At 48.1% G+C, this 22,500-nt stretch overlaps 1 protein-coding gene across 11 annotated transcripts in view; it reads left to right on the top strand.

The window, feature by feature from the left end:
- LOC113582882 (protein 4.1-like) overlaps positions 1 to 22,500 on the top strand; it is a 39,171-nt gene that overhangs the window by 12,312 nt on the left and 4,359 nt on the right. For 3 of the 11 annotated variants that reach the window (XM_027018910.2, XM_027018909.2, XM_027018907.2), the window contains exons 2-19: positions 780 to 901; positions 2,902 to 3,042; positions 3,884 to 3,988; positions 4,100 to 4,142; positions 4,415 to 4,490; positions 4,904 to 5,119; positions 6,116 to 6,203; positions 10,075 to 10,119; positions 11,138 to 11,290; positions 11,444 to 11,541; positions 12,321 to 12,502; positions 12,779 to 12,957; positions 15,643 to 15,708; positions 17,015 to 17,092; positions 18,987 to 20,114; positions 20,799 to 20,888; positions 21,046 to 21,144; positions 22,498 to 22,500. The exon at positions 22,498 to 22,500 is cut by the window's right edge and continues 78 nt beyond it. In XM_027018910.2, coding sequence (XP_026874711.2) covers positions 2,989 to 3,042; positions 3,884 to 3,988; positions 4,100 to 4,142; positions 4,415 to 4,490; positions 4,904 to 5,119; positions 6,116 to 6,203; positions 10,075 to 10,119; positions 11,138 to 11,290; positions 11,444 to 11,541; positions 12,321 to 12,502; positions 12,779 to 12,957; positions 15,643 to 15,708; positions 17,015 to 17,092; positions 18,987 to 20,114; positions 20,799 to 20,888; positions 21,046 to 21,144; positions 22,498 to 22,500 — 2,703 coding nt within the window. In that variant the 5' untranslated portion in view covers positions 780 to 901; positions 2,902 to 2,988. Of the gene's footprint in view, positions 1 to 779; positions 902 to 2,901; positions 3,043 to 3,883; positions 3,989 to 4,099; positions 4,143 to 4,183; positions 4,252 to 4,414; positions 4,491 to 4,903; positions 5,120 to 6,115; positions 6,204 to 10,074; positions 10,120 to 11,137; positions 11,291 to 11,443; positions 11,542 to 12,320; positions 12,503 to 12,778; positions 12,958 to 15,642; positions 15,709 to 17,014; positions 17,093 to 18,986; positions 20,115 to 20,798; positions 20,889 to 21,045; positions 21,145 to 22,497 lie in introns of those variants that run through there. The other 8 variants (XM_027018917.2, XM_027018915.2, XM_027018911.2 and 5 more) reach the window with 7 other exon arrangements.

Here is a 22,500-nt window from a genome sequence, read left to right as displayed (position 1 = left end):
CAGAGCTCGGTGAACGTGCGGGCGCGAGCGAGAACGAGACGAGCCAGGGAGGGGCTGCGGAAAGACTCAAATCGCCCGCCCGACATGCCACCTTTAGCCTTGCAGACAGCGAGGGCTTCTGGGGCTCGGCCGTGCGCGTGGCGACGACTGGCGTGCCACCGCGTGAGCAGGCCCGCGTGCGTGGCTGTCGGGACGGCCCCCTTCACGCGCCGCGACACGCAGCGTGCGCCGCGGCGTGCGCGAATATTTGCCTTTGCCTGGAGCGCGGGTGTCCGTTCTCCGAGATCCTGTGGCGTCTGTCGCCACCTTAAAAGTGCTTCGCTTGCTGGGAGTCCAGCGCTTCGATCGCACGCTAGGCAGCTTGTTTGAGCGCCGAGCGAGGCAGTAAAGGTGGGCTAGCGCCGAGATGTCAGATGTCTGAGATTGGCCAGAATTGGTGGGGATGTTTCTCACACACCCCAGCAAGCACCCCGAAAGGCTGCCAATCAGTTCAGCTTCGAGAGTTCAGTGTCTTCAAGAGATGCAGGTGGCAAAGATTCATGATGCCACTAACGAGAATCCATATTAGAAATACTCCACTATTAAACTCGTAGCTCATAGTGTGTTGAAAGCTATGCTCTTTATTAATTAAGTTAGACGACTATAATTAAGCAATACACAGACTTTCTTAACGGGAAGGCTACGTGAGGGATGTTTTTTTTTTAATATATATATATATAAATTTTCCACCCATGTAGATTGTTCTGGAGCATTAAGTTTCCCCTCTGTCCCATTTGCAGTGTGAACCGCTATGACTGGTGACCCAGGCAAGGAGGCAGAAGCCAGGTAGGATCGTCTGTCACCCAGTTAACCGCGCGTGCCTTCCACAAGTGGAGACCCCTGCTCGACCCCACAGCACCAGGTGAGCTCGTTCGGGTCGCATCTGCACCCTGTCCCTTTACAGGCGGTCCAAATGGCAATTATGCGTTTCTGCTCAAGTCAGCGTAGGCCCTGTGCTTTTACACTTGGCATGTGTGTAGTATCGGTGCTTAGGAACGGTTTAACTTTACTAACTCACACCATGTGTCGAGTAGATAATGTGTAGTGCACATGCCTCACTTCTTTAAGGAAAACTACATAATGTAAGTGAGTGAGGTGTGCCAGGAAATTTATCGCAAGCAGCCCACTTCTGCTAAGAATGTGAAAAAAAAAAAAAAACCTGTAAAGTTTTCGGAAATCGTTGATAGCTGTGAAAAATCAATGCGGCGATGCATGCCGAGACAGTCGCTCACATGCGGGTCATCTTAATGTCTGCAACAAACTGTCACAGCACTGAGATTTGGTCCATAGAAACAGATTATAAAAATATACACGATGTCCACAAATCTCGTATGTCCTCAGTGTGACAGCATAGCCTTTGGCTATTAATAACGCACTTGTATGAGCGATGTTACACAGCAAACAGCTCTTGGCAGCAGAGGTTTCTGGTCAGGAGGAGGTCTTAAAGGGGAGTCTCACAAAAAATTCCTTCCCTTTAAAATGCTGGCGGATCTTAGCAATCACTAACCTTTCTGAGATTAGGAGCCATGAGAGCAAGTTAGCATAAACAAATAAACATCTCTGTTGTTAATCACTACCTTTAGAATTATATTATAACTTAATATGTTACCACTTAGGAAATCAGCACTGCCTACATATTCATGCTGTAATCTTTTTATGGTGTAATTCTTGTTCGGTAAAACGTTTGCCGAGGTTTATCCATTGCCATTTCCCGCACCTTTTAGATTTTCGGGCGTTCGGTGTTCATTTTATTGTCTTACCATTTCATCTTACCAATTTTGAACATGTAACTATCAGTTACAGTCAGCTGTTACACTTTGCGTAAGTAACACTTTTACCAGTTGGGACTATCATTACCAAGTGACTGTCATGACTATGCTGTTACACTACCAGTGTAGTTGCTTGCACTAGTGCTAGTTCTAGGGTTGCTTTTCCTTTGCTGTAGTTATTACAGTGTTGTTCTTATAGCTGTTAAGGTTACTACTTCCTTAGCTTTTCATTGACTGTACGCCAATAGGAAGAGAAGACATACTTTATTGATATAAAAACACTGATTTCCATCATACCTTGAGGTTTTCTGTGATGATGGTTTTTTTCTTTAAGTACCTTATACTGTTTACATTAATTATGTTTGATTGAGAGTAAAGTAAGTGAAAAGGTTTGTTTTTGTTTATTGGGTTTACACGTCAAACCCAGGTGGTCTGCGTCTTTTCATGCTTGTCCTACTGTATTATATATTTAGGACTGGGGTTAAGTCACCTAAAAGTCTCTAGAGTTATTCCACCAGAGCATACTTCCTGTGAGGAGTAATCATCCTGTGCGTGGCACTGGTACGCACGCAGTACTGAAGCACTTCCTGCACCAATCCAAGTGTGGCGTTTGCTGACCTCCGACCTCCACCTATCTATCTGTTGCCTTATTTTGAGCCTTTAATATGCGCATTTGTGGTTTGAATACAGATTATGTAGTCAAAAGTCATATTGTAGATAGGAAACTCTCACAGTGGAGTGAATTGAAAACAGTCTTGCCCCACAGTCGTTCTAGATTTTTCTCTATTAGAAACATTTAAGATCCATGACAATTTTTGATTTGCTGAATTCCTGTTGGTCTTGATTTGGTTATAAAAAGGTTATACAAGTGCACTCTGATGGACCTGCATAATGAAAACAGTATGTTGATTGGATTCTCGGAGGCTTAAGTACATGTCATGCACGTAATGGCATACACCATGTTTATGGGGTCTGAATTTAAAACTGTTTTGTGATGTTTGTTCTAAAGAATAAGAAAACGTCTTCTGACCATCTTCTGAATTCTGAAGCATTCGAACGGTGGTCTGTAACCACCACTGTGTCTCTTCCTCAGATTGGAGAAGAGGACTACATATCCCAGAAGTCCCTGAGCAGCAGACTTCCCAGGACGTCTCTAGGCAGCATCCACAGGCTGGAGACCATGCAGTGCAGGATTGCCCTGTTAGATGGCTCCGACTATACCTGCACAGTGGAGGTGGGCAGGACTGGGAGCTGCCCCAGTGGGTGGACGCGGTGTTTTTAAATGTAAAGTGGCATTGTCTTGACCTCCTGCCGGTAATCCCACGGCCCTCCAAAGAGTTCACTTGCGTGAGGAAGCCCTAAACGCTATAGCAGGAACAGCTGCGTTGAGGGTGCTGCGTGGTGTTGGTGTTCTGGGCAGGTCCGAGCACACACGCACTTCTCCAATGTACAATGTGGTGATTTTTAGCTGCAAGAAACTATCCAAAAGGGGCCCAAAGGCTGTGACCCGGGAGTGAGGCACAGGGCTAGCAGGCACAAACCGCCCGTTGAAAGTGTTCCAACCCAGCAGAAGGTCTGGAACCTCACATCACAGCCAGTCTTCTCCATCACAGCCAGTCTTCTCCATCAGTCTCTCCACCAGTCAGCTCACAGCAGTAAACACGGAATGAAAATCAATAACTCCCCGGCAGGCCCGAGTTTATGCAGTCAGTGCACCAAAGAAGCCAAATCCCGGGCTGCTTCACCCTGAGCCACACAGCTTTGTCCCTGCTGTTAGATCTCCTATCTAAAATTACAGTGGGGTTTATGCACAATTAGCCAGATCACCTCTGTTAAACATACTGTTTGATGCCCTTCATAAAGAATTCCACTTACACTCTACGATGCAATTACAAGTCCCCTGAGCAGTCCTTATTTGTCTTCTAGAGAGTAGCGAGAAGATAAGTGATGCACTTCTGCATGCATGCCGCAGACGTGTGCGTGTTTGCGCGAGCACGCATTGGTACATGTCGTCGCATCACGTTTGTACATGGGTTAGTAACGTGGTCGTCCACTGTGCATTATATCGTCAACAGAAAAAGGCCAAAGGTCAGGTCCTGTTTGATAAAGTGTGTGACCACCTCAACCTTCTGGAGAAGGACTACTTCGGCCTCACCTACCGCGATGCAGAAAACCAGAAGGTAGCACCCAAGAGCTGTCCATTCTCTCTAGTTTCCCTTTTAATGTCTGTCCAGTAACTTGGGACTGAGAATTGAGTTCAGTTGCTTCATATGTTTGTGGTTTCTTTGTAGAACTGGATGGACCCTGCCAAGGAACTGAAGAAGCAGATCAGGGGTAGCTCACTGACGTCTGTTCCAGCATGTGTCTGTAAAAACGAAACAGATCAGGGGTAGCTCACTGACGTCTGTTCCAGCATGTGTCTGTAAAAATGAGCTCATGGAAGGTGTCTACCATAATGTCTAACATAATGTGTGCAAGTATCTCACCTGGCTTAGTGTCGTTTTGACACTAATATGTCGAGATCCTGTGATACTGGTGCTAATGGTTATATTTGTGTGTGTGTGTGTGTGTGTGTGTGTGTGTGTGTGTGTGTATGTGTGTATCAGCTGGCCCATGGAACTTTGGGTTTAATGTGAAGTTCTATCCTCCTGATCCCGCCCAGCTCTGTGAGGACATCACTAGGTGAGGCTTTAGGGCACTGTGCTCACCCCATCACTAGGCGAGGCTTTAGGGCACTGTGCTCACCCCATCACTAGGCGAGGCTTTAGGGCACTGTGCTCACCCCATCACTAGGCGAGGCTTTAGGGCACTGTGCTCACCCCATCACTAGGCGAGGCTTTAGGGCACTGTGCTCACCCCATCACTAGGCGAGGCTTTAGGGCACTGTGCTCACCCCATCACTAGGCGAGGCTTTAGGGCCTCACACACACAAACACACACACACATACAAACAGTTGACTTTACTGTCTTTATCATTGCCATTGCATCTTGCATGCCACGAACTTCAGTATTAGTAAACAGCGTGTGCCGGCCTTGCTCGGTCTTTATTTCTCTCTCTTTCTCTCGCTTTGCTTGTCTCCCTTTCTCCTACTCAGGTACAATCTGTGCCTGCAGCTCCGAGACGACGTGGTGTCCGGGCGGCTTCCCTGCTCCTTTGCCACGCACTCCCTCCTGGGCTCCCTGGTGGCCCAGTCCGAGCTGGGCGACCACGATCCCGAGCTGTGCGCCGACTACGTCGGTGACCTTCGCCTCGCCCCCAACCAGACCAGAGAGCTGGAGGAGAAAGTCACGGACCTGCACCGCAACTACAAGTGAGCAGAACGCCGGCCTCCATCGCCCGTAGCAACCTGAGACGCACGAGCTGCTCCCAACCACGTCCACAGTGCGGGGGCAACCAGTGTAAATTCAGGCAAAAGAAAACTAACGTCTAATGCACAGGAATACATCAAATTTAAATTTGCATACACTTATGTAGAGAATTCAGACAGACAGCTGCACTTATGTCTGGACAAAAATGACGCAAGATAAACAATAAACACAAACAATAGAAAAGCAATGTGTAATACAGGAAAACATACTGAACCTGAAATCCACTGGGTTTGTGTAGAAAATCCAAATATAACAACCCTAATCCAACAGACGAACAGGTACCGTTATGTACCATATGGCTAAAACGCTACGCTAATATTGCTACCGCTGAGGGCGGATGCAGCTCTAAAGCAGAAGCCGTAGCCATGTCCCAGTGCTTTGTGGGGGTTGGCCACGCGGGGCGCGCAGAGGGCCGGGGCACGGGGGTCAGCACGGAGGGACCCGGCGTTTCATCTCTCGTCTGGCTGAAAGCACAGGCCCCCCATTCATTCCTGGATGGACGGATGAGCGCACATGAATGTCTGGTCCCACAAAGTCACACTGAGCCCTGCAGAGCGTCCCAGTGTCGAGCTACAGTTCACTGCTTTGTCCTGCTAGGAGTCTATAGAGGCTCAAACACAAGCAAGGATTGTGTGTGTGCGCGTTGTCAGCTGGTGGGTTTATATAAATGTACCAACATTACTCATACACTCCACTCGGGTTTAATGAGACATTTTGCTGATTAATGTTCTTAGCCCCTTTGTTAGACACAAAAGATGGCTTCCTGCCCTCAGGTTTTTAAATATACGTTTGCCAGAGGATTGTGTTGTGTAATAACATCACTTGAATACAATTCTCTCTCTCTCTCGCTCTCTCTCACTCTCTCTCTCTCTCTCTCTCTCTCTCTCGCTCTCTCTCTCTCTCTCTCTCTCTCTCGCTCTCTCTCGCTCTGTTTTCAGAGGAATGACTCCTGCTGAGGCAGAGATGCTGTTTCTGGAAAATGCCAAAAAGCTGTCCATGTATGGAGTAGATCTGCATCATGCCAAGGTAAAGTGTGTGTGTGTATGTGTGTGCGTGTGCACATGTATGTGTGTGCACATGCACATGTGCGTATAAGAAAATATAAGAAGGCAGACGTTGAATTACAGAAAGAGAGAGGCTGAGTCAGAGAGAGAGAGAGAGAGTGAGAGTCTGATGTGTGAGTGGATCAGAGTGAGACATGAGAGAGTAGAGGGAATGTATGAGACTCCACTACAGTAAGACAGATGAATTAGAATTTTGTCCAAACTCAGCATAGTAACAGAGTGTGCTAGTGAAGAGCGCTGGAGTGTGGTGGAAGTGTGCTGGTGGAGTGTGCTAATGAAGTGTGCTGGTGGAGTGTGCTAATGAAGTGTGCTGGTGGAGTGTGCTAATGGAAGTGTGTTGGTGGAGTGTGCTAATGAAGTGTGCTGGTGGAGTGTGCTAATGGAAGTGTGTTGGTGGCGTGTGCTAATGAAGTGTGCTGGTGGAGTGTGCTAATGGAAGTGTGTTGGTGGCGTGTGCTAATGAAGTGTGCTGGTGGAGTGTGCTAATGAAGTGTGCTGGTGGAGTGTGCTAATGAAGTGTGCTGGTGGAGTGTGCTAATGAAGTGTGCTGGTGGAGTGTGCTAATGAAGTGTGCTGGAGGAGTGTGCTAATGAAGTGTGCTGGTGGAGTGTGCTAATGAAGTGTGCTGGAAGAGTGTGCTAATGAAGTGTGCTGGTGGAGTGTGCTAATGAAGTGTGCTGGTGGAGTGTGCTAATGGAAGTGTGTTGGTGGAGTGTGCTGGAAGAGTGTGCTGGAAGAGTGTTCTGGTGGAGTGTTTTGGTAGAGTGTGCTAAAAGTGTACATCTACACACTGCACTAAAGAAGTGTGCCCACAAAGTGTGCAAAGTGATGTGTTGCAGATGCGTGTGATGAGTGACTGTACCTCACACTGGACTAGGGCCCCATGTTATTTCAGTCTGAGATATGACTAAAGACTGCTCTTTTGAACAGATTTACTGACCAAAATTATTTCTATTTATTGTAACACTGAGAGGCGGACACATGTGGAGAAGAGCGAGATCTATTATCGGCAAATCCTGAGTCATAGTCATTTGAACAGAATCCAGGAATACATGAGCAACTAAATGAAACAAAAACACACAATGACTAACAGGGGATGAAGCTATAACAAAGAGTCTAGGAAAACAAGTCAGGGTAAACACAAGGCTAGGATAAACACAAACAACTAAGAATTACAATCAGGCTAAGAATCACACAAACAGCAGCTAGACTTAACTCACAGAGGCCAGGATTACAATACCCAGCAAACACACAGGCACAAAGGCAGGGTTTACACACACAGGGTAATAAGGACTTAACTAGACACAGGTGCAACCCATGAGGGGCGGAGAAAAGGAACAGAACCACAGCAAGGCAGTAAAGCAACACAAAGACACGAGACAGTGTAACCATGGAGACAGGGACGCTATGAAGATGGCCAGTCGTGACATTTACTAGACCAGGTATAGTGTGATTTAAAATGTAGATTTAGTAGATATATTTTACAGGATACTTTTGCAGCTTTCTGCAATATTGCTTTCGCAAAGCACAATATCACAATAATGATTAAGGAGCAATATATCGTGCCGCCCTCTGTGGTACCAGTGTCTGTGCTGTGGTTCTGTCCTGGTGCTTACTGCTCTGCATGACAGTGGGGACTACCTGACACAAATACCGCTGACCATGTGACAAAGAATGCAGCATTTCACTCAAGCACCTGCTGAAATGTAACGCGATATGAGTGTAACATCAGTTAAAAATGTTTTAAAGATGTACATTCCTACATTTGCTGTCAGTTCTCGAAATGTGCACTCAAGTGGCAAATGGTACAAACTAGGGCCCGATGGATGCATCATTATTCTGATAAAACCAGCCGATATTACGTTTTGGAAGATTTATCAGCGCCGATGGAAATCCCACCAATAAAGCACGATGACGTGTTTGTAAATGTACTGTAAATCGAAGTGGAAACCGTTCTGATACTATCGTAAGTCCAGCCTGGAAATAGCACAGCAGTGCTTTGCAGCTTCACACTGTAGGTCACGTGATGATAACCGGGGTGGTTTGAGCAGGTCACGTGATGATAACCAGGGTGGTTTGAGCAGTTCACGTGATGATAGCCAGGGTGGTTTGAGCAGGTCACGTGATGATAACCAGGGTGGTTTGAGCAGTTCACGTGATGATAGCCAGGGTGGTTTGAGCAGGTCACGTGATGATAACCAGGGTGGTTTGAGCAGTTCACGTGATGATAGCCAGGGTGGTTTGAGCAGGTCACGTGATGATAACCAGGGTATGTTTAACTGGAGTTTAACTGGAATTTTCTTAACATTTTAATTATTAACTATTATGTTCAAACGCAAATATTCATGCACTCACGCCCATGTGATGACTTGTATTGCTATCAAGTAGTTTTAATAACCCTGTATGGAGGAACAGGATATCTGCCTTCTAGTGGGAGCATTTAAATTAAATCAAATGAAACCAAATAACATCTTAGCTCTGTTCACCACCATATATCTCTAGATCAGGAGTCATTCGTTTATTAATACATTCTTTCAGAAAACAAATAATGATTTTCCAGTTTGGCTATGAAGTGAAGGAAGTTCAGAGTCAAGGAAAGGAGACAAAAAGACAACATTCCGACAGACACGGAGCCAGAGAGGAGGGAAAGAATAGCAAGCAAAGTACCCACTTCTCTAAATTCTGGAAGGGAATTACTCTATAGCTTAAGTATATGGAAACACAAAATGTAAAAATGGAGAAAAAACTTCAGCCAGCTCTGTCCATAGGGTATTTTTTTCAGCTAAAAAGAATAAGCATCTTGTAATTGTTATCATCATATTTCTGTTGGTTTTAAGCAGAGGTGAAGCGTGACTGGTAGTACCTATAGCCACTGTCTGCTCACACGTGTGTGGGGTGTGTAGCAGATAGATTGCACAAGAGGATGAATCATAGTGTCAGTGTTGAGGCAAAATTACAGTTGCATTCAATAATGAGAAAAAGGAGACAAACTATAGTGTAAATTTCGGGAGTTATCTCACACAAAAAAATCCACAACTATCTTAAGTTTCAGCTATTCAACTGAACCACAGCTCCGCAGGGGTTTTAATGAAAATAAATATCAAATCATTAACACTATCGGGTGATATTCAAATGCAAGATATTGTTATCAGATCAGTACAGAAAAGTTGTTATCATGCCATCTTTCAATATAAGAAAACTACATTTAGGAATCTGATAGTATTGTGAACAACAATCACACGGTCAGGTAAAAATAAATGTTTCTAACTCACCTTGCCTTACCATCACGTGAACATGTGAAATCCATACATCACCTGAACACAGCAGCTACTCTGCCTGTTTAAAGGTTATGTTAGAAGGTTATTTAGAAGCGACCTGTTTTATGACATTTGAGCTGTCACTGTTTTGAGTTTAAGAAATTTGACAGTTAAGAGCATGACAATTGAAAAGTGGTAGCTGTATTTGAAATGAAATTTCAGCCACTGATTAATTAAATGATTGGAGTCTTGTTTCATTTTTGACCATCTGAAATGATATCGGCTGACATTATCAATTATCAGAATTTTCTACTATTGAAAATCCATATTGGTTACAGAACTTTCCTAAAGGTGAAAAAAACACTACGTTTTTATTCACAGACACATAATCCGGGTTGTTAACTTGTAAATCGAAGGTTGCCACAACTGAGTGAAAAGAAACGTGTGTAGGCGTTTGACCTGCCTGTATGCAAATGTACAGATCCTTTCCATCCTGCTATTGGCTGTGGCTGCTCTGCGCAACCTGTCTCTGTCTCTCTCTCTCTCTCCCTCCCTCCCTCCTCATCAATGACGTAGTTGGTAGGGAGACTCTCTGAAAGCTTAGCAGCAGCTAAAGAAGAGGTAAGACCCTAGCGAGCTGTGCGTTGTGCGTGTGCGCGTGTGTGTGTCTGTGCGTGCGTTGGATGTTTCGCATATGTATTTGTGATACATGCAGATATTATCTACATGATGCGCATTTGACTTGGTCTGTGTCTCCTGCCTGGGATGTATTGACATGATTCCATGTTGTAAATATGCTTTTGTGTGTGTGTGTGCGTGCGCGCGTGCGCGTGCACGTGTGCGCGTGCATGTGCTTGTGTTTGTCCTCTGCACGAGTGAGATGCTAAGCAGAAGTGCGTCTCATTGGCTGCATGCTGCATTGCAGTGTTAGCCGCTGTGTTGGTCCCCCTGTGGTCTACACTGTAGCGCCCTGTCTGCAGACGTTGTCTACAGGACAGTGCTGTCTGCTTGGCCCAGGCCTCAGCAGGACATAGGCATGATGTCGTGCACAGGCACCCAGGCACCGCCTGGTACACAGCTTCGTAATTAATGTCTGTCATCGTTAGCTACCGTGTCGTAACTGCTGCCCAAGCCTGTCCCCTGCACCTTGCTGATTGCCTTTACTGGTAGTCGTGGCTCAACCCCGTGAACGTTTCTATGGGGACAGCACATCTGGTTCTGCATAAACTCCCTGGCCAGTAGTGCCCTCATGTTCAGCTTTTCTGAAGCGACAGGTTAAATCAGGTTAAATTATTGGTTAAATCAGACAGAAATCTTTCTTAAATTGGCTTTTTACTCAAGTGTTTTTTAATTCAGATTTGTTTGAAGATGTAATTCATCAACTGTTCCTATAATTGTGTGGCCCAGTCTCCCTTTCATGGCTTTACACAGAGACAGATTGATGACACTGAGCTGGGGTGATGCTTGTCTATCTATCCATCCATCCATCCATCCATCCATCCATCCATCCATCCAGCCATCCATCCATCTATGAGTTTTAAGTGTTTTTTGTTGATTGTGGTCTCTTTGATTATTGCTTTATCTGATTATTGTTTTGTCTCATTGTTGTTTTGTCTCATTGTGGTGTTGACGGGGTCAGGACTCGGAGGGTGTGGAGATCATGCTGGGTGTGTGCGCCAGTGGTCTGCTCATCTACAGAGACCGACTGCGCATCAACCGCTTTGCCTGGCCCAAAATCCTCAAGATATCCTACAAGAGGAACAACTTCTACATCAAGATCCGGCCCGGAGAGGTGGGAGGGCTTACACGGAATGCTCCAGATTGAAACTGTGACGGGTTTGGGTTTTTTTCTGCCATGATTTAGCACTCTGGTACATTGCTGGAGACAGACACCTTCCTCTCTTCCTCTCTTCCTCTCTTCCTCCTTCCTCTCTGTTCCTTTTAGCTTGAGCAGTTTGAGAGCACAATTGGCTTCAAGCTTCCCAACCACAAAGCAGCAAAGAGACTGTGGAAGGTCTGCGTGGAACATCACACCTTTTTCAGGTAAATGCAAAGAACCGCTTAAGCGAAACGGGTTAATTGACTTACCCTAACGGGGGAGAAGATGCGTGAAACCAATATACAAGTCAGGGCCAGGTCATCACCGAATGGTAGAGCGAGCATCGCACCGAACACTCTCTCGATCTCAGATAAGATAATCTTAACACGTGATCTTAACTACCTGTGCATTACTAATGGTGCACCAGTAACTCACCTAGTGGGGCATGGGGCAAGCAAACCAAAGGGCATTTGATTCCTAGATAGCATACTGTGAGAGAGAGAGTTTTATTTATATATATATATATATATATATATATGCGCGCGTAAGTCGCTCTGTGGCTGCCCACTGCCGTAAATGAAGTATTTATATTGTCTGTCAGACTTTTTAAATTCCAAACTAAACTTAACCAGTAGAGCTCCAATACAAATAGGGCACTCGTCACCCACTTTGGGATCAGCTGATGTCATACTGATAGCTGACAGTTCAGAAAAAATACCTGTTCTGCTTCAATAAATTACATATGCTCATATATGTTTACACTCACTTCATACTAAACAGTTCATTTATGACATTTCCTCAGACTAATCTGACTTAATTTTTTGTCAATGTCATCTTTTTCTTGATTTTTGTATTATCATGAAACCGTTGTCTTTTCTTAAACAATTGGCAGACAGCCGACTGTGCAAGCGGTTTGTTTTATCATATGATGCACATCGTGGCCCGATATATCAGCCCATTCCCACTGATTATTGATCGCTGGTCCTCGGTGCGTCTCCCCTAGGCTGGTGTCTCCTGAGGCTCCTCCTAAGAAGTTCCTGTCCCTGGGCTCCAAGTTCCGCTACAGCGGGCGGACGCAGGCCCAGACACGCCGGGCCAGCTCCCAGATCAACCGTCCTGCCCCGCAAGTCCAACGTTTGGCCAGCAAACGGCACACGACCTCCCGTAGCCTGTCTGTGGACATAGGTGGGCATTTTTCCAGAGTTTGCTGTTTAATAGTTTCATCCTAGTCAGCATGTCAGAGCCGGTCAGTTTCTTCAAGGAAATCAAATAATGAGTCGTGACCGAGCAGAAAAGTTTTCTCTCTTTGTGCACGAAGAGAGTCAGTTTTTAGTGGTGTGGTAAAACATATCCTAAATCTAGTCACTGCAGCTTCACTAGTGGCCAGTGGGCCTCGTGTTGTTTGGAGATGATGCACTGTTCCCTTGCAGGTCCTTTACAAGCTTCAATTTTTATTCCCAGCTCCAACAACGGCCAACAGTGACAACCTGATGCGGGACTCAGAACCTGCCATTGCCACGGGTACCCTCGTCACCACGGCAACGCCGGAGAAGATGGCGGACGGAGAGAAAGCTATGGAGGAAGGGAGCACAGCTGCTAAAGAGACATCCGAACCAGCTCCTCCCTCTCCCGTTGCCAAGGTAACCACCCTTCCCTCAGACCTCTTCCTTCTTCATCTGTGTGGGCCCTAAATCCTTAAAGGCTGAGATTCCTTAAAGGGACACAGCATCCTGGGAACACCATGTAACCCTAAACCTAATAAAATTCTTCCCTTTAAACACTGTGGCTTTTATAGTATAAAGCACATATAGTATGATACATAAGTTATGAATTATACATGGTGTGGAGGTCATGCTAGTATACGTTAGCATAACCGTGACACAGCAATCTGGAGTAATGATGTGTGTAGACGACATGGTGTTTACAGATCAAGTCTTGCTGCGTCCTTGACTAACATGTCGTGCGTTTCTTTTCTTATGACCCTGTGTCGCGCTCACGTTCCCACGTACGTTCGACCACGTCCTCGTCCCCGTCGCCGTCTCGCGCTCCTCCCCGTCTCCCCTGCGTCTCCCCAGCGCCCCCTCCAGCTGTTCTCCCCGGAGCCGTTGGGCTCCAAGCGCTCCCTCCCCTCCACTCCTCTCCTCGCCACCAAGGTGCGTCGGAGGCGGGGGGCGGGCGGCCAGCGCCCGCGCGCGTCGTCGGCGGGACCAGTCCTCCCCCCTACCGCCCGCAAGCTGGCGCCGGAGCCCCGCGGGGCCAGGAGCGGCACGCTTTTCTCCTTCTCGCTGCACCTGCCGGACCTGTCCTCGCTCCTGGACGAGGACGGCTACCTGAGCTTCCCGGACCTGTCGGAGCTGCGCCTCCTGCCCCAGAGCTTCCAGCACTTCCTGCCCATCAGGTCGCCGTCGCTCGTGCCGTGCTTCCTCTTCATCTTCTTCTTCCTCCTCTCCACGTCGTTCTCGGTGCCATACGCGCTGACGCTCTCCTTCCCGCTGGCGCTGTGCCTCTGCTACCTGGAGCCCCGGGCGGCCTCGCTCGGCGCCTCGCTCGCCGGCGGCTTCCAGGACAGCTCCGATGATGAGGTGTGTGTGTGTGTGTGTGTGTGTGTGTGTGTGTGTGTGTGTGTGTGTGTGCGTGCGCGCACGCGTGTGAGAGAGACTGCAACAATCCGGACCTGGTGAGACCTGGGCCATGTCTCTCTTGGTTTGGATCATCACATAAAACCTGTGAATCGTCATGGAAACATAGGCATCCTACTTCCCCACCCCTGTGTTCCATCTCCTTCATTGTGTTTCGCTTCACGGCGATCATCTCACCATCCTGCGTCTCTTTCGGCTTCCAGACCCGTATGCACGAGGCCTGAATATCAGCAGAAATGCCTCCGTCGCGTCCCTGTATAAACGGAACATGGTCTGTGTAAACACCAGGCAGCCTGTGTAAACTCAGCACAGTCCGTGTTCCCTTACGCTGCCCGTGGCAACAGACCCCGCCTTCATTCAGTCCTCGCTGATGGAGAAAGCGGAGCTGCCCGGTTTGGCATGAGAGAGCCCAGGCCAGCGGAAGCACGATATTCCAGGGCTGCTTTCCTGCCCTGGAATGTGAAGGGGACGCCGAGCCGGTCGGCTTAGGCGTCAGCCGCTGAGAGCACAAATGAGCATCTGGAAGCCAGAAGGAAACTTCTGGAAGCCATGCATGAATGGGGCCTCCCCGCAGTGGATCAGAGCGCCTCTCTGAAGCCCGTGAACGTGGACAGCGTTGTTACAGTGCTGAGTGCATGCTACAATCCCTACACCATGGCTGACTCATAGTTTCTGTGATATTTTTATTTAAACTTTCAACCATCTTGCGAGGCTTTTGAACGTACATCAGCCCTACAAGTAGAGCGATGAAAGTGAGAAATGGATGAACGCATAGATAATGCAGAAGCTAACTGCAATATGTGGCATGTTTTATTTAGTATATAGTATATTAGCGTTTCATTTAGACGTCTCTCAGCATAGATCCAAATCTAGATGCAACAGTTTTCTTTTTTAGACTGTTATGCGATACTGTGTTAAAGACATTTTCCACTTCACACTGGACCTCATGCCTTGCTCCATTCATGAGTGTGATGTTCCATTGCTCTCCTGTTCTGTGAATTACGAGAATCGGCATTCTAAAGTGACGGGTTCTCTCCTCTACCACTGCTTTCCGACGGAAATGTTCCCGGTCTGTCTTATCCGAGGCAGACGGACAGCGAGCAGACAGATTTTGACTGCGATGGTGACACAACTGCAACCGAGGTGCGTGGACGTCAACGGGTCGCCTATATCACCACTACCGCATGAGTGCGCAGCTGGATATTCCGACCTTTCCTGATGTCGTTTTAGCTTCACCTAATCTACCTCCATGAGATTAGTGGTCCATGGGATTAAGAATAAAACGAACGGTTCACAGGTTTTGATTTAACGAGTTAATCTTTGCTCTCTCACCTTGACATTGCTTGGCTTTGACGTTTAGTCCGAGCTAGAGGACGAGCCGAACCCAATGACACAGGTACTCCACTGGAACGTCGAGAGACGCAAATGTTGACACAATTCCACCTTTCCGTTTACTGATTTTTGCATGAGGAATGCTGTCATGATTCCGTCGTGTTTCTCATTCCTCATCATGCTGCCTAACGTTTGTGTTGCTCGGTAAGACGTGGGACTGCATCTGCAAACGTTCTGAGCAGTGAATTTTAGTTCGTTTTTTTTTTTTTTTTTTGAGGACCCCCCGCCCCGTGTCTTCCTGTATTGACAGACGTGAACGGCCCTTTTCCTAACTTTTGTTCCCTCTCTATCTAGAGTAGTTTCATCAGATGGATAAAGGGAGAAAATGTCTTTGCCAAACACAGTAATCTCATGTTGGAGGTTTGTAAAAAGCACCAGATGCTGGAATGGAACAGAGTGCAGTATGTGTTTGTGTTTGGACTTGGAGTGTGACTTGTGTGCATGGGAAGAAACCACACGAGTTCTAAGTCTGTTGTTCGCCTACACCTGTAGATAGTTCTAGAACTAAACCTTTTGTGGCTACACCTTCCCTTACCCAACCACTACACAAAACAATGATCCTTTTGTATTTTAACATACAGAACTGAACAGCAGGTTTCTAATGGTGTGGGTTTGTGAATTCTGGCTGGTATGTGTTTGTGAATTCCAACTGACAAACAGTGGTTGAAGGAGGAAACTGATTTGTATGTGTGAGAGTTGGATGTGATGAGTAAGTCCTTTCTTGCATGACATTGTCAAGTTACAGTTTAGCATGTTATTATGATGCTGGACAAACGTGACCCCTGAAGCAGGCATTAACCTCACCCTCTCACAACCACAGTAGTAACGCTAACTGAAACTACTCCTGTCAGCCAATCTAAACACCAAATGTTGAATGCCCCGCCCCTTCATCCCATCCCTGGGTTGTAATTGGCGGAACAGGAAACTGGCAACCCGGAAGAGCTCCTCAAGAGGCACGCAGACCTTAATGAGCTGAAGAGGTCGTTTTTGGAGACGCATCCCAAGCTGCCGGAAGACAGCGAATGGGAGCGATGGCCCTGCACTCCTCCGCCCCGTGCTTCGCCATGGGATGCCGCACCCACGACAGAACCCCTCTTACACTCCCAGGAAGTAAAAGCCAGCGTGCCTGAGGGCCGCCTCGCTTGGCCTAGGAAGGCCAGCACATGCATGCTGAGTGAAGAGTGAAGGGAGACGTTCCTCTTGCTATTAAATGACTCATTGAGCAACCGGCTTGCAGTTTCCTTTTTGGATTAGTAGAGCTTGTTTCATTGGTTGAACAACTTTGGCTTGCTACAGAGTGTAATAACACTTCTAATTTCCCTAAAAGTAAGTAAGCATTTGTTGACCGTGTTGTGAACAAATTTAGTACTGGAGTTTTATGTTCTTCTGTAAATAAGGGGCGTCGCTGTGGCTGAGTAAGTGTTTTATTCCCTACGCTGATTAAAAAAGCTTGCTATGTGCAGATCAGTCCAGGAGTGTTTGGTCTTTCCTTTGGCGTTTCCCATATCTCAAGCGATTTCTCATTTCCTTTTGGTCTGCATGTTCCACCCAGTCTCCCGTAAGGACCCTGTGCACTCCCCACCCGCAACCTTCTGCAACCTTGGGCTCAACCTTGCCAACTGTGTAGACATCGCTGACGTGTGATATCTCCATTTCCTCATTACAGACACAAGACGCCAAAGCAGAACCCTCTCAGGATGTTTCGGAGGAGAAACCAGAGCTCCCTGAGTCGCAGTCCACTAAGGTACCGCCAAAACCTCCGCCGGTGCTACGCTGTCCACGTGTGTCGTCGGTTCTGAGTCTCTGCTCGTTTCAGTACCCGTGATCTTTGGCGATGTTTCGATTTAATGACCATATCTGGAAAAAGAACAGATGGTGGTGAAAGGAAGCTAGTGCAATTCCCTCACTCCTCACCATCTACTGGGTTTCACTACCGAAAAAGCACCGAATACCTTCAAGATGATGTCACAGATGTGTGGTGATAGCTGCGGGGTGTGAAAACAACCCTCAGGAAATGCTTGCTCGTCTGCCCAAAGATATTTTCAGATTCAGGGCAAAAATATCAATGTTCCCATGAGTGCTCTACTCTATTTAGCTGTGTAGTTTTTGTGGTACTTCTTTTAAGCATGCGCACAATTAGACAGTGGTTCAGGATAAACCATAGCACGGTTTAGAGCAAACATTTTTAGTTTCAGCTCTGTTCTGTACGTTGGGTGGATGCTTGTGGGTAAATTGGCCTTTTGCCAGTTGTCTGAACAGGAGGTCCATGTCAGGAAATGTTCCTCTGACCCAGAAACAGTCCAGTCTGAAACCATCACTTGCATAGTCCATCACGATTAAGAGGTACTTGAAGAAAGCAGGACAGTTGATGGAGATGATCTGAAATGTGGGGGCTATCCTTACTTTCGACGCTGAGAGGTCCAAATAGAACAGAGGAGTAATATTCACAAAGCCTGTAGTGCAAGAGAACAGTAATTCTACCCTGCCGTGAGGTCTGGCAGAAAACGGGTGCAGTCCAACACGGGCGGTTCCCTCCATCACTAAGAGCCGTCCAGTCACTGCAGTGGTGGTATCACTCAGATGTCACCCACTGGCCCCATCTCACGGGCTGTGACTGGAGCCATTCCTATCGGCTGACCAAACCAGAAGGTCAAGATGGTAGCTATCAACGTCCGGACGGCTTGGCCGATCTGAACTGCTCTTGTTAAAGCAGTATGGCTTCTTAAATTATCATCTCAACTGTTTGTGTTTTAAAGGCAAGCCAGGAAAGTTTGGCCTTGGCATGAAATGATATATAATGATATCAGTGGAGCACGTTCAGCTAAACCCTTGATTATTGTATTTTAGGCAGTACATCTCATTTAACTTCCATCTGCTTGGTTTGTGATGTGTGTGTGGGTGTGGGTGTGTGTGTGTGTGTGTGTGTGTATGTGTCTGATACTGCCACACAACAACAATGTTAGGAAAATAATAATAAATCTGTCTACTATATTCAGAATCAGATAAGTCATATCTATTATTTATTTGACAAAGTCTTTTAAATGCAACATCAACATTAAACGCACTCAGCACTTTTGACGATAAGTAATGTTTGGAAATGAAATGCTAGCGTCGATTTTCCGCTCTCCTCTGAAGTAAGGTCCATCATTCTGTTTAAGAGCTTCCAGCCGTGTTCACGGGAGCTCACGGTAGACCCTGGCGTGGTGAGCATTCATGTGTGGAAGATGGCTCCAGCTGGCCGTTGGCCGTGAGAGCTTAGCATTAGCACAGTCCGCTTCAGACAGGCGCTGAACAAACTCAGCAGGTCAGCGAGAAGACCGATAACACACTGGGTCCTAGTGGCCGCGGTTCACGCTCACCGTGTTTGGCACGGTCTGTCCGATGTACGGTTTGAGCTGCGCCCTTCTTAGGTCATGGGGCTTGGTCGCCACCCACCCCCCTCCCTGGTCTGTTCACTTTCAGAACGTTTCTCATCTTTGTATATTTATTTTTGTCATCCAAATATAGAAGTGTCCTATTTCTGGCCGGGACGTAACATTGAGTTTAACTGACAGCTATTAGCGGTGGCAGGAAGATTTAAAGGACATTCGTTTAAGATTTGGGAGACGAGGGCGTAAAGCGTTATTTATCTCTCGCAGTGCTCATGTGACCGGCAGGGGGAGACCGTAGTCGTAGAGGAAGTGCCGGAGGAAGAGGATGAAGCAGAGAGTGTGAAGAGACAGCCTCTGCTTTATGAGGGTCAGGAGGAAGAGTCACGTCTTGGCGAGGCTCGGGAGGTGGGCTCACCCCTTTATGAGGCTAGGAAGGCGGAGCAACCCTCTTACAAGGTTTGGGAGGAGGGACCGCCCTCTTCCAGGAATCAGAGTTTGTTCCTGTATGAGACTCATGATGTGCAGCGGACCCCTTCCAAGCTTCGTGAGGCGGAGTCACCCTCTTCGGGGGCCCTGGGGGCGGAGTTATCAGCAGCCGTGACGAGGGCTGAAACACCAAGAGGTGCCATGAGGGAGGAAGGTAGTGTCTGGGAGACCCATCCGGCTCCCCTGTGCGGCTTGGCTGAGGATGTGGCGGCGCTTGAAGCCGCAGTCTCGGAGCCGGCCGGCGAGAGCGACACACACCGGTCACGTACTGAAGATGAACGCCCAGCCACGGGTCTGAGCGAAGAGCCGGGAGCCCGAGTGAGTAAGGAAGCTGGCGCAGCAGCACCCTCTGCTGGCAAACCTCAGACGTACATCGCAGAGGTTGGGAGCAAAGACCTTTCCGCTCCGCTGGCGGTGGAAGAGAAAACAGAAGAAGAAGGGCAGGAAAACGATGGGAAACGCCAGCTGTCTGAGGCTGCAGCAGCGAATGAGGAGGAGAATTCAGAGGAGATGGGCACCGAACAGCTAGACAGGGAGAATTGGAAGGTGCTTCGTGTTGGTCAGTCTGCTGATTCACACACCGGTGAGCTGGAAGGAGCAAACCCAGGTACACACGGTGAGAGCAAGCTGACCGGGTTGGGGAAGAGTGCCAGTGCAGTGCGGTTTGGGTCGTCGTGTCGGGGGGGTAACCACGTGGAACAGGCTCAGGAGGAGACCGAATGCATTGTATGGAAAGGGGAAGAAGAAGATTCTGTAAGGCTGGACGGCCACGCGCCGCCGCACGCGCTGTGCGACGAAAACCAAGAGCAGGCCGAGATCCAGTCCGGATCAGGAGCGAAAGGTGACAGGGAAGTGGAACAGGTCCCACAGGAAGTAGGGAGGACAAAGCAGGAAACAGAGACGCTCGAGGTAACCCAACTGCGACGGACCCAGGTGGTTTAACAGCACCGCGTTTCTCCGGCGTCGGGCACCAGCTCTGTCTAACACTGGACTCGTTTGGGGGGTTTTGTCACGTTCACTCCTGATCTCGTTTCCAAACTCAAGCGTGCGATCACCGGGCGCACGTCTGCATGACCACACAACCGCCTCTACACGATCTTCAGAAGCGAGCCGCACTGCTGTCGCCGTGGTGAATAGAAGCTGCGTTACAGTTGCGAGCATGCTGTGTTGTGCATGGTGTCACCTTGAGCTTGTGCTGTTTCAGCAGTGCATGTTGTGGCATGTGTTCTGCGTGACATCGTTACTGTTGTTGTTGTTTATTTTATGCACTGAAAGTAAACAACACTAATGTCGGTAGTCCAACAATCCTATAGGATTAACACCAAAAGCACAATTAGTCAGAACTACCGCCGCCATTTCACTTGGCGTGCACTGGCAGTACCTGTAGCCTCTTCATAAAAGAGCACATCACCTTTATATTTACCTCACTTCCTTTTTCTCCAGACCGATGAGGCATTTTGGGAGGACGACCCCCTTTAAACCCCTGCTAGGTTGTTTAAGTAACTGAAGAGCATTGGATACAGCTGGGTGGTTTTTGCATGAAGGGTGTGGTTTAAATGCTAACTTGTTCCTCTCTGCCTCTGACTTGCGCAGCAGTCCGAAGAGCCAGAGAAGGCCGTGGTGACCAAAGAAGTGTCCGTGATCCACACCGAGACCAAGACCATCACGTATGAGTCTTCTGAGGTACACAGCCCTCGTTCTGCCCAGTTCTGCCAGCTCAGCCCTTTTTTCCCACTTATTTCTGTCACGGTGCACATTTGCCATTTTATTTTCTTAAATGTGGAAATTCCTTCCCAGTATCTTCAGATAACGCAACGTTTGTGTGCGTGTACACGTACAGGTCGATGCAAATGGCGACATGGAGCCTGGCGTCTTGATGAGCGCACAGACCATCACTTCAGAGAACAACAGCACCACGACCACCACGCACATCACAAAGGTGGGAGGGCTGACTCCGCCCCAAACCTCTACAATCACAAAGGTGGGAGGGCTGGCCCCGCCCCAAACCTCCACACATCACAAAGGTGGGAGGGCTGGCCCCGCCCCAAACCTCCACACATCACAAAGGTGGGTGGGCTGACCCTGCCCCAAACCTCCACACATCACAAAGGTGGGAGGGCTGGCCCTGCCCCAAACCTCCACACATCACAAAGGTGGGAGGGCTGGCCCTGCCCCAAACCTCCACACATCACAAAGGTGGGAGGGCTGGCCCCGCCCCAAACCTCCACACATCACAAAGGTGGGAGGGCTGGCCCTTCCCCAAACCTCCACACATCACAAAGGTGGGAGGGCTGGCCCTGCCCCAAACCTCCACACATCACAAAGGTGGGAGGGCTGGCCCCGCCCCAAACCTCCACACATCACAAAGGTGGGTGGGCTGACCCCGCCCCAAACCTCCACACATCACAAAGGTGGGAGGGCTGACTCCGCCCTGACCACCACACACATCACAAATGTGGGAGGGCTGACCCCACCCTGACCTCCACCTACATCACAAAGGTGGGAGGGCTGATCCCACCCTACATCCGTTTCTTCAGCAGTCTCTAGTCTCCAGTAATGTTCACTGTTAAGGTGCCTTTATGATGTCATTTCCATTCATGTTCACCATTAAGGTGTCTTTATGATGTCATTTCCTCTCATCATGTTCCCTGTTACGGTCTTTGTGGTGTCATTTCCAGTCATGCTCATCATTAAGGTGTCTTTGTGATGTCATGTCCAGTCATGTTCACCGTTAAGGCGTCTTTGATGTCATTTCCAGTCATCATATTCACTGTTAAGGTGTCTTCATTACGTCATTTCCAGTCATGCTCAGGGAATAGTGGTTCTTTTAGAGATGGCTGTCCACTTTGGTTGTATGGTCCTATCTTTGATATAGTAGAGCAGTACCCGGCATTTTCCATTGTGGCATGTGGATCTGGTGTTGCAATCGTTTGGGGCTTTTGGACGGTACGACCCCGGGCATGAAGGGTCAGGGCTGCACACATGATCTTCCATCTGTCCGTCACATGGGGACTTCTTCTTCCCCATCTGTGTTCCTCACTCATCGCTCTAATAGCTGCTATTGGCTGAGCTCCTGTTAGTGGAAGTCTACATTTGCTTCTTCTCCTGCTCATCATCTCCCTTCCTGTCATCCTTACACATATCCTCTCTGTAGTCACTTGTTGGCATTCTCGCCCTGCTGGATTATCTTGTATGGAACAGAATTTAGGTTGCGCCTGGTGGCGGGCGTCCCTGTCCTGTGCCCGTTGAACCCACTTGCCCCCTGCCTAAGCTCTGTCTCTGCCCCTGCTAGACG

Source organism: Electrophorus electricus, chromosome 7, assembly GCF_013358815.1.
Source record: "Electrophorus electricus isolate fEleEle1 chromosome 7, fEleEle1.pri, whole genome shotgun sequence".
NCBI classification, from domain to species: Eukaryota; Metazoa; Chordata; class Actinopteri; order Gymnotiformes; family Gymnotidae; genus Electrophorus; species Electrophorus electricus.
This window is presented reverse-complemented; position numbering and strand designations above follow the sequence as displayed.